The sequence below is a fragment of the Choloepus didactylus genome, chromosome 20, assembly GCF_015220235.1.
Source record: "Choloepus didactylus isolate mChoDid1 chromosome 20, mChoDid1.pri, whole genome shotgun sequence".
In the NCBI taxonomy this organism is placed as follows: Eukaryota; Metazoa; Chordata; class Mammalia; order Pilosa; family Megalonychidae; genus Choloepus; species Choloepus didactylus.
In genome coordinates, this window is record NC_051326.1 from 46,775,877 (window position 1) to 46,787,941 (window position 12,065).

At 37.2% G+C, this 12,065-nt stretch overlaps 1 protein-coding gene across 2 annotated transcripts in view; it reads right to left on the bottom strand.

Annotated features, from left to right (window-relative positions):
- Window positions 1-12,065, bottom strand: part of SH3YL1 (SH3 and SYLF domain containing 1) — a 72,292-nt gene that overhangs the window by 38,509 nt on the left and 21,718 nt on the right. For both annotated transcript variants that reach the window (XM_037812847.1, XM_037812846.1), the window contains exon 3: window positions 2,700-2,810. In XM_037812847.1, the coding sequence (XP_037668775.1) occupies window positions 2,700-2,810 (111 nt within the window). The remainder of the gene's footprint in view (window positions 1-2,699; window positions 2,811-12,065) is intronic.

Sequence of the window (12,065 nt, forward strand, 5' to 3'; positions counted from 1 at the left end):
AGAAAAAATAAGTGATTTTATCACTTTAAAAAGTTGTTTAACTTTACAAAATGATCTACTATAGTACTGAAGTACTGTTTTACTACTAGTGCACTAAAAATACAATTCAATTTAGCAAATATTGGTTTATTCACATTTCAGGGAAATACATTACATAAAATGATAGTTATTAACATATGTGCCTGCTAAACACAGTACTTCACTGTTCTGTGAATTTACTTACATAACATTACATCTTTCAAATTAACAAAGGAAGCCTAATAATTGGAAATTATTCTTGGATCCCAATATCACTTCTAATATATTTATCATCATGGTAGTCAAATATTTTGTCAAGAAAGTCAAACCAGACCATGCACAAAAAAGGTTCTGCTGATGTATCTAGAAAATCCCTAAATTTTGACTATTATGTACAGTATTTTAACATTTAAATTAATAACAGACTCTTGCAAATATTTCCTGTAACAGCATAAAGAGTTTAACATCCAGAACATTTGTAGAGTGCTCTTAATTAAAGAAGGAGTAGAAAATAAAGTTGTCATCTCAGATGGTGGTCTACTAAATTTGCCTTGTTTTTGCATTTTAAAAGGTTATAAACATTGATAATAGGATTGAAAGTTATTTTATATATCACATAGGCTTATTTTTACAACCATACATTAGGCAGAATATCTTCCTCAATACTTAATATTCCATTCTCACTTCAAATTTTAAGGCTTTTATAGGTATTATTCTCTCTAATAACTATAATGTACTCTAATATACTTAGAAACATTATACGTAACAAAAGCATGTGCTTAAAAATGAACATATTCCAAATGTCAAATGTTTCTACTGATTACCCATTCAAACTGAGGGACAATGAAATATTAATCCTGAAATAATTTACAAATTAACTTTTCATTTAGAGCATACAATGTACTAATATACAATGTACAATGCACAGCATACAATGTTCTAATTGCAGATTTACTTTCTAAGTTAAGTTTCACTTACATCTCAGAGGAGAGTAAACTCACACCACTAAGAAGGTCTGGAAGGCCTAGAATTTTGTTTACAATTTTCTGTAGATTTTAACTTCTATTACAAATATATTACCCTTGGTTTTATGTAAACATAATACCCTCTCCCTCCCCAACCCAATTTGTCCTCCAATCAAGTAGGGCTCTAGAAAAGATGAGCCTTATCCTACAGTTTTGGGGCCCTCTCTCCCCACCACACACATGAAGGGGTAAACTTTTACTTAGGGTAATATATAAGCCAATTTCCTTCTCTGAGATATACCCACTGAAAAGGAGAAGAGGCAAAGAAGTGAGTCTGGAGGCATACAAAAGGCAAGATGAAATTTTGCTGTACATAATCCATGAGTAATAATCCATACTTGCATGTTTTTAACATTAGGAAATAATTTATCCATAATTGGGCTGCCTGACCTGTATGTAAATGTTGATAAATATCAATAAATGTCTTCCATTCTCCTGTTTCAGAATATTGCTACTGAAAATCCAGTTTTTCTGGTTGAATTTGCTTTGAGCCATAAAGCAGAGCTGTTAAAATTTGGGTATGCATACAAAGCACTGCGGATCTTGTGAAAAATGTCGATTCTGATTTATTAGGTCTGAATGGAGTCTGAGGTTTTGTATTTCTAACAAGCTCCAATACGATATGGAACTTCTGGTCCACAGTCTGCCCTTTGAGCAACAAGGCTCTAAGAAACCCTATTTTCTGAAGATGTGAAAAGAGGCTCAGCCAACACAACAATAACTAATAATATTATTATAACAACAAATTTTAAAAATAAATAAAAATTTAAAGCTTTGTGGTTAAATAACTTCAGAAAATTTGGCTTAAAAAATTAAACTTTTTTTTTAAATGGAGGACTCAGCCATGCGTTATGATTAATTAAGAGAGAAAAGTGTCTGCAACTTAATTGCATGTGAATTTTCCTTTCATGAGATAAGTATTTTATGAAACACCCCTTGGAAAAAAATGGTAATGGTAATAAACAGGTAGTGATTCCCACATGCCAAACTATGGACCAGGGCCACCTGACTGCATGAGAATCACATGGAAAACTGTTTAAAATATGGGTTCCTGGCCCCACTGCCCTGAGATTCTTTCAGTAGTTTGGGGTGGAGCTTAGGGACTATGTTTTAATGACCTAGGCTGTATCAATGAACAACATTGTTGGGAATTATTGATTAATGTCTTAAACTACTATAAAATGTAAATGTCTTATCTGGAAGGAGAAGACACGAACTTAAAATTTATTTATGAGATTAGCTAGTGAGCAATCTTGCAGAGTTCTTAGGAAATAAAGAAAAGGATGGATGAGTTTTGTTGAAAGCTGAAATGAAGAAAAATTTGATGTTTAAGGGTACTATGCACCTTGAAGGGTGAGGCAGAGAGAAGAAGCCTATCTGAAAATGACAGGTGGAAAAGGGAAGACAGATGGCTTAAAAGAAATTCCCATGTTTTGGTTTCCTCTGATCTACAGTTGGCCTTAGCTAGGAGACCATTTTGAAAGAACACCTGGAAGAGTTTCAAAGCCTTGTTGGATCAGCTATGAGATAAAAAGGTGATCTAAGGACTGGGTATCAGGGGAATTATATGCCTAAAGTGAAATGTCAAGGAATGCAAAGAGTAATTTAGAAAACAAAACCAATTACAAATGAACAGGAGGCATTTTATTTACTCACCAGGAATGATCTTATCAGGTCCATTTCTGGAAGTTATTTCTGTGAATTCTCTCAATATTTTAGCAGCCTTTTTTGCTTCTGATTTCAAATTGGAAGGAATAGGATTATTCACTGAAAGATTAAAAAATGATATCTTTAATTAGAAAAACCTAAATAAAAGTTAGAGGTGTATTGTAATTTCATTTTTCTCATACATAATTAAGCATTAACAAGTTGTATCCTACCAGACAAAATAAGTGAATTGGAAATCCTTAATTATTAACCGCTTCATCTCTATTTTCCTGACTAATAAATCAAATACACCCTGAGATTGGGAAACCCTAAACTCTCCAAGTCCCAGGAAATCATAAAGTAGTGGGATCCTAAAGGATCTGGTACAACCTCTTCATTATGTATCTCTTCCCAGTAATTCTTAAATCATCTCTAGATTTCTAAAAAATAAAACCAAAATTTTAACAAAATATGTATTTCATAACTGCATATGATAGTATGAAATTTAGTATATTTGGTTAATTTTTTTAATGTTTGAACTTGCTACCTGAACAGACTTTCCTTATTAGTAAAATTATAGGAGATTCAGGAATTGCATGATAACTCCAAATAATACAAGCTTATATTTGGATACTTTAAGGAATCAGAAAAGCCATATAAAAGATCACATAAGTACTTGGACTGAAGAATCCTAGTCTAACTGTCTGTGATTAAAAGATACATGAATGAGTTTAGAATCTTGGGATTGAAAAGTTTGAAGGCATTCATTTCTGTAAAACTTTCACTTGAGTAATTTACAAAATGATAGATACAGGTATGCTCAAAAAGCAGCATAATTCTGACAGACCAAATTATCAAAGAAGCATGGGGAAAAAGCCTTTTCTTTTACAAAACGGGTATTTCTAATAAAAAATATGATATATATTATATACTTCAACATCCAGTGTGTTGAAAATATGTAATTTCTTTTAAAAATGGAAATCCAATTTGGTTCATACTGGAATTCTGTTTTGTTTTCTTAAAATCAAATCAGTACCAGTTTTTCTGGCTTATCACAGGAAGGAGTATTAATTAGACTTGAGCTATCAGAAAATTGATTACCCCTTCCTACAAATATTCAATGATATTAGTTTGGTAAGGAGGAAATCTTTTCATAGATATTTTATAAAAGAAAATGTATATGTATGTATGTAAATGTGTGTATATTCCTTCCCCCCTTTTAGAAACAAATGGTATCATACAACTAGTAAATTTTTACACGGCATTTTTTACTCAATTTTATTTTAGAATATTTAAAATATTATATCTCATGCAGATTTTTGAAATCAGCTTTATGAGCTATAATTTTCAAAGTAAAATTAATTTTACAGCTGTAGCTCAATGTATTGACCTATGTTATTCCATCACATTTCCATCACCTTAAACAATTTTTTCCATGTCTCTTGGAGGCCAATCCATCCTACCTCCAACCCCAGCCTCAGTGAATTCTCATTTGATTTTTGTCGCTATATATTAGTTTTTTCTGTTCTAGAACTTCATATAAATAGAAGTATATAATGTGTATTTTTTTTATTCTGGCTTATTTCACTTACCATAAAATTAATGACACTCATTCATGTTACTGTACGTATCAGAAGTTCATTTCTTTTTACTGCTAAGCAGTATTTCACTGTATAGAAATACCACAATTTGTTCATTTGTTTACTTGTTAATGGATGAATGGGTTGTTCCCATTTTTAGACTGTTACAAATAAAACTGCTATAAATATTCATGTACAAATCTTTTAAGGAACAAATATTTTTATTTCTCTTGGGTGAATACTGTTCCAGTTTGCTAATGCTGCAGAATGCAAAACACCAGAGATGGATAGGCTTTTATAAAACGGGGGTTTATTTCACTACATAGTTACAGTCTTAAGGCCACAAAGCGTCCAAGCAATCAGGTACCTTCACCGGAGGATGGCCAATGGCTTCCGGAAAACTTCTACTAGCTAGGAAGGCAGCTGGCATCTGCTCCAAAGCTCCGGCCTCAAAACGGCTTTCTCCCAGGACGTTCCTCTCTAGCAAGCTTGCTCCTCTTCAAATGCTTCACTCCCAGCTGCACTCTCTTTTTTCCCCCCCGAGTCAGCTCATTTATATAGCTCCACTGATAAGGGCCCACCCTGAATGGGCTGGGCCACGCCTCCATGGGAACATCTCATCAGAATCATTACTCACAGCTGGGTGGGGCACACTCCAAGCAAATCTAACCAACACCAAAACTTCTGCCCCACACAAGACCACAAAGATAATGGCATTTGGGGAACACAATACACTCAAACCGGCACAAATACCTAGGATAGGAATTGTTAGTTCATATGATAAGTGTATCTTAAGCTATATAAGATGGTGCCAAAGAGTTTTCGAAAGTGATTATACCATTTTACACTTCTACCAGAAATGTATGGGAGCTCCCTTTATTCCACACCCTCATCCACATTTAGTATGACCAGTCTTTTTAAGTTTATTTACTTCAGCAGGTGAACAGTCGCATTTCACAAAGGATTTATTTTTCATTTCCCAGATGACTAATGATGTTGAACATATTTCTCATATACTTATTGACCATTCCTATATTTTCTTGTAGTGTTCTAATCGTTTGCCCATTTTAAAAATTAGATTATCTTTTTTGTTATTGTTGTACAAGGTCTTTACATTTCATGAACACGTGGCTTTCAGCAAAGATGTGTATTTTGAGTATTTTTTCCAGTCTGTGGTTTGCCTTTTCATTTCCTTAATGGTACCTGTTGAAAATGAAAGTTTTAATTTTTTTCTTTTTTGGATGGGCAGTGTTTTTGTTTTTTTTAATATTTATTTATTTATTTAGATTATTCATACACCACACAATTATCCAAAGATCCAAAGTGTACAATCAATTGCCCATGGTACCATCACACAGCTGAGCATCCATCACCACAACTAATTTTTTTTTCAATTTTTAGAACATTTTCATTACTCCAGAAAAGAAATAAAGACAAAAAAAGGAAACTCAAATCCTCCCATACCCCTAACCACCCTCCCTCCATTATTGATTCATAATTTTGGTAGTACATTTGTTACTGTTGATGAAAGAATTGTAAAATACTACTAACTGTAGTATATAGTTCGCAATTGGTATACATTTTTTTCTTATATGCCCCTTTATTACTAACTTCTAGTTATAGTGTCATACATTTGTTCTAGTTTATGGGAGAGATTTCCAATATTTGTACAGTTAATCACGGACAATTGCCCACCACAAGAGTCACTGTTTCATACATTCCCATCCTTTAACCTCCAACTTTCCTTCTGGTGCTATACGTGACTCTGAGCTTACCCTTTCCACTACCTTCACACACCATTCAGCACTGTTAGCTATCCTCACAGTGCGCTACCATCACCTCTGTCCATTTCCAAACATTTAAGTTCACCCTATTTGAATACTCTGCTCATAAGAAGCAACTGCTCCCCATTCTTTAGCCTCATTCTATATCCTGGTAACTTATATTTCATGTCTATGAGTTTACATTTTATAATTAGTTCATATCAGTGAGACACTGCAATATTTGTCCTTATGTGTCTGTCTTATATCACTCAATATAGTGCTGTCAGGGTTTCTTCATCAACCCATTTTTCTTTAAGACGATTTTGTCCACACACCATACATTCCGTCCTAAGTAAACAACCGTTGGTTCCCTGCATAGTCACATATTCATGTATTCAGCATCATTGCCACTATCTATATAAGGACATTTCCATTTCTTCCACAAAGAAGCAGGAAGAGTCAAAGAAGGCAGAGGGACAAAAGAAAAAGAAAAAAGAAAGACAGAAGAAAAAAAACACACAGCTAGAAAGCAACAAAAGGAAAGACAGCATTAAACTAAAGTAGAATAATGAGTCAGAAAACAGCACCAATACTAGGAGTCCCATACCCTTCCCCTATTTCCCCCATCCCATATGCATTTAGCTTTGGTATATTGCCTTTGTTATATTAAAGGAAGCATGATAAATACAACATTTCTGTTAATTATAGTCTCTAATTTGCATTGGTTTTATTTTCCCACTAACCCCATCCTATTTTTAACACCTTGCAAATTTGACATTCATTTGTTCTACTTCATGTAAAAACATATTTGTACCTTTTATTACAATCATTGAGCACCCTAGGTTTCACTGAGTTATACAGTCCCAGTCTTTACCCTTCCTCTTTCGTTCTGGTGTTCCACATGGTCCTAACCTTCCTCTTTCAACCATGCTCACAGTCATCTTTGTTCAGTGTACTTATATTGATGTGCTACTATCTCCCAAAATTGTTTTCCAAACCTCTCACTCCTGTCTTTTCCTTTCTGCCTGCAGTGCTCCCTTTAATGTTTCCTGTAGAGCAGGTATCTTGTTCACAAACTCTGTCATTGTTTGTCTGAGAATATCTTAAGCTCTCCCTCAAACCTGAAGCACAGTTTTACTGGATATACGATTCTTGGTTGGTGGTTTTTCTCTTTCAGTATCTTAAATACATCACCCCACTTCCTTCCTGCCTCCATAGTTTCTACTGAGAAATCTGCACAGCATGCTTCCTTTGTACGTCACGGATTGCTTTTCTCTTGCTGCTTTCAAGATTCTCTCTCTATCTTTGATGCTTGATAATCTGATTATTAAGTGTCTTGGCATAGGCCTATTGAGAGCTATTCTGTTTGGGGTACACTGCGCTTCTTGGATCCGTAATTTTATGTCTTTCATAAGAGATGGGAAATTTTCATTGATTATTTCCTCTATTACTGCTTCTGCCCCTTTTCCCTTCTCTTTTCCTTATGGGACACCAAAGACATGCACACTCCTGCATTTCATTTTGTCCTTAAGTTCCCAGAGATGTTGCTCATATTTTTCCATTCTTTTCTCTATCTGTTCTTTTGTGTGTAGGCTTTCAGGTGCCTGGTTCTCCAGTTCCTGAGTGTTTTCTTCTGCCTCTTGAGATCTGCTGTTTTATGTTTCCATTGTGTCTTTTATCTCTTGTGTTGTGCCTTTCATTTCCATAGATTCTGCCAGCTGTTTTTTCGACCTTTTGATTTCTACCTTATGTATGCCCAGTGTTTTCATTATATGCTTCATTTCTTTTGCCACATCTTCACTAAACTTTTTGAATTGATTTAGTATTAGTTGTTTAAATTCCTGTATCTCAGTTGAAGTGTAAGTTTGTTCCTTTGACTGGGCCATAGCTGTGTTTTCCTTAGTGTAGGTTGTAGTTTTTAATTGTCTAGGCATCTGGTTTCCTTGGTCACCCCAATCAGGTTTTCCCAGACCAGATTGGGCTCAGGTCTTGGAAGGAGGCAATAGTATCTGGTTTCCCTCAGGGTGTCTTAGAAGCTCGGTACACCCTATGAGGCCTCAAGTCACTGTGCTTTTCCACCCAGCAGGTGGCACCTTGTCAGCCTGTAGCTCCAGACTGGTGTAAGGAGTTGTGGTCTGTGGCTGTTTTCCCCCAGGCTCTGGGGTCTGGTTCTGAATGGAAGGCGGATAGTAGAGCTGGGCCCCACCTGTTTCAAAAGTTTTAATTTTGATGAAGTTCAATTTATCATTTTTTTCCTTCAACGTTTATCTCATTTTATGTCCTAAGAGAATATTCACCTGTTCCAAGGTTGTGAAGATTTGCAACCTACACATCCTTCTATAAAAGTTTTAGCTTTGTGTATATACCCTAGATGGATAACCAGGTGTTCCACCACCAGCACCATTTGTTGAATAAACTCCTTTTCCCATGGAATTAATTTGGCACCTTTGTCAAAAATTGTTTAGTTTTACTGTTTGGGTTTATCTCTGGACTCTTCTATTTATCTATATGTCTATCTGTTCTGGTTTGCTAATGCTGCCTTTTCACAAAACCAGAAATGGATCAGCTTTTATAAAGGGGTTTTATTTGGTTACATAGTTAGTCTTAAGGCCATAAAGTTTCCAAGGTAAGTCATCAACAATCAGGTACCTTCACTGGAGGATGCCCAACCGTGTCTGGAAAACATCTGCTAGCTGGGAAGGCACGTGGCTGGCATCTGCTCCAGAGTTCTGGTTTCAAAATGGCTTTCTCCCAGGACATTCCTCCCTAGGCTGCAGTTCCTCAAAAATGTCACTCTTAGTTGCTCTTGGGGCGTTATTCCTCTCTGTAGCTTCTACAGAGCAAAAGTCTGCTTTCAACAGATGTCTTCAAACTGTCTCTCCTCTGCAGCTCCTCTCTCAGCTCCTGCGCATTCTTCAAAGTGTCCCTCTTGGCTGTAGCAAGTTCGCTCCTTCTGTCTGAGCTTATACAGTGCTTTAGGAAACTAATCAAGGCCCATGCTAAATGGGCGGGGCCACACCTCCATGGAAATTATCCAATCAGAGTTACCACCTACAGTTGGGTGGGGCACATCTCCATGGAAACAACCTAATCCAAACATTCCAACTTAATCAACACTAATATGACTGTCCACACAAGAGTGCATCAAAGATAATGACATTTTAGCGGACATAATACATTCAAAGTGGCACACTATCTTTATGCAAATATAATAGTATCTTGGTAACTGCAACTTCATAGTAAGCCTTAAAATAAAATAATCTAAGGAGTGCAACTTTGTTCTTTTCCAAAATTGTTTTGACTGTTTTAGTTCCTTTGCATGTATATATATATACACACACACACACACACATCAACTTGCAAATTTCTACAAAGAAAGTCCAATGGGATTGTATTGAATGTAGATAAATATAGGGAGAATTGGCATTTTAATCATAATAAATCTTCAAATCCATGAGCATATTATATCCCTCTATTTATTTAGATCTGTTTAAATTTTTCACAGCACTGTTTTGTATCTTTCAAAGTATTTCAGGATATTTTGCTGCTAAACTTTCAATAATATTCTTCCATTTTCCCATCTCATCATTTGTGCTATTGTGGTCATACATTTTATACCTACAGTTATAAACTGCACAATACATTGTTATTATTTTTGCCTTAAAAAGTCAATTACAAAATTAAAAAACAAAACAGGAAAAAAATTGCTTATATTCTCTCTATATTCAACTTTTCCAGCTTTTTTTCTTGTTCTGTTTAGATGTAGTTTCCTTCAGCGTGAAGAACTTACTTTAAAATTGCTTATCATGAGGCGGAGCAAGATGGCGGACTGGTGAGCTGTATGTTTTAGTTACTTGTCCAGGAAAGTAGGTAGAAAGCCAGGAACTGCGTGGACTGGACACCACAGCGAAATCTGACTTTGGGCATACTTCATACAACACTCATGAAAACGTGGAACGGCTGAGATCAACGAAATCTGTAAGTTTTTGCGGCCAGGGGACCTGCGCCCCTCCCTGCCAGGCTCAGTCCCGTGGGAGGAGGGGCTGTCAGCTCCGGGAAGGAGAAGGGAGAACTGCAGTGGCAGCCCTTATTGGAAACTCATTCTACTGATCCAAACTCCAACCAAAGATAGACTGAGACCAGACACCAGAGAATCTGAGAGCAGCCAGCCCAGCAGAGAGGAGACAGGCATAGAAAAAAAAAACAACACGAAAAACTCCAAAATAAAAGCAGAGGATTTTGGAGTTCTGGTGAACACAGAAAGGGGAAGGGCGGAGTTCAGGCCTTGAGGCGCATATGCAAATCCCGAAGAAAAGCTGATCTCTCTGCCCTGTGGACCTTTCCTTAATGGCCCTGGTTGCTTTGTCTCTTAGCATTTCAATAACCCATTAGATCTCTGAGGAGGGCCCTTTTTTTTTTTTTTTTTTTTTAATCCTTTTTTCTTTTTCTAAAACAATTACTCTAAGAAGCCCAATACAGAAAGCTTCAAAGACTTTCAATTTGGGCAGGTCAAGTCAAGAGCAGAACTAAGAGAGCTCTGAGACAAAAAGCAATAATCCAGTGGCTGAGAAAATTCACTAAACACCACAACTTCCCAAGAAAAGGGGGGTGTCCGCTCACAGCCATCATCCTGGTGGACAGGAAACACTCCTGCCCATCGCCAGCCCCATAGCCCAGAGCTGCCCCAGACAACCCAGTGTGACGGAAGTGCTTCAAATAACAGGCACACACCACAAAACTGGGCGTGGACATTAGCCTTCCCTGCAACCTCAGCTGATTGTCCCAGAGTTGGGAAGGTGGAGCAGTGTGAATTAACAAAGCCCCATTCAGCCATCATTTCAGCAGACTGGGAGCCTCCCTACACAGCCCAGCAGCCCAGAACTGCCCTGGGGGGACGGCACTCACCTGTGACATAGCACAGTCATCCCTCAACAGAGGACCCGGGGTGCACAGCCTGGAAGAGGGGCCCACTTGCAACTCTCAGAAGCCATACGCCAATACCAAGGACTTGTGGGTCAGTGGCAGAGACAAACTGTGGCAGGACTGAACTGAAGGATTAGACTAGTGCAGCAGCTTTAAAACTCTAGGATCACCAGGGAGATTTGATTGTTAGGGCCACACCCCCTCCCCGACTGCCCAGAAACACGCCCCATATACAGGGCAGGCAACACCAACTACACACGCAAGCTTGGTACACCAATTGGGCCCCACAAGACTCACTCCCCCACTCACCAAAAAGGCTAAGCAGGGGAGAACTGGCTTGTGGAGAACAGGTGGCTCGTGGACGCCACCTGCTGGTTAGTTAGAGAAAGTGTACTCCACGAAGCTGTAGATCTGATAAATTAGAGATAAGGACTTCAATTGGTCTACAAATCCTAAAAGAACCCTATCAAGTTCAGCAAATGCCACGAGGCCAAAAACAACAGAAAATTATAAAGCATATGAAAAAAACCAGACGATATGGAGAACCCAAGCCCAAGCACCCAAATCAAAAGACCAGAAGAGACACAGCACCTAGAGCAGCTACTCAAAGAACTAAAGATGAACAATGAGACCATACTCCGGGATATAAAGGAAATCAAGAAGACTCTAGAAGAGCATAAAGAAGACATTGCAAGACTAAATAAAAAAATGGATGATCTTATGGAAATTAAAGAAACTGTTGACCAAATTAAAAAGACTCTGGACACTCATAGTACAAGACTAGAGGAAGTTGAACAACGAATCAGTGACCTGGAAGATGACAGAATGGAAAATGAAAGCATAAAAGAAAGAATGGGGAAAAAAATTGAAAAAATCGAAATGGACCTCAGGGATATGATAGATAATATGAAACGTCCAAATATAAGACTCATTGGTGTCCCAGAAGGGGAAGAAAAGGGTAAAGGTCTAGGAAGAGTATTCAAAGAAATTGTTGGGGAAAACTTTCCAAATCTTCTAAACAACATAAATACACAAATCATAAATGCTCAGCGAACTCCAAATAGAATAAATCCAAATAAACCCACTCCGAGACATATACTGATCACACT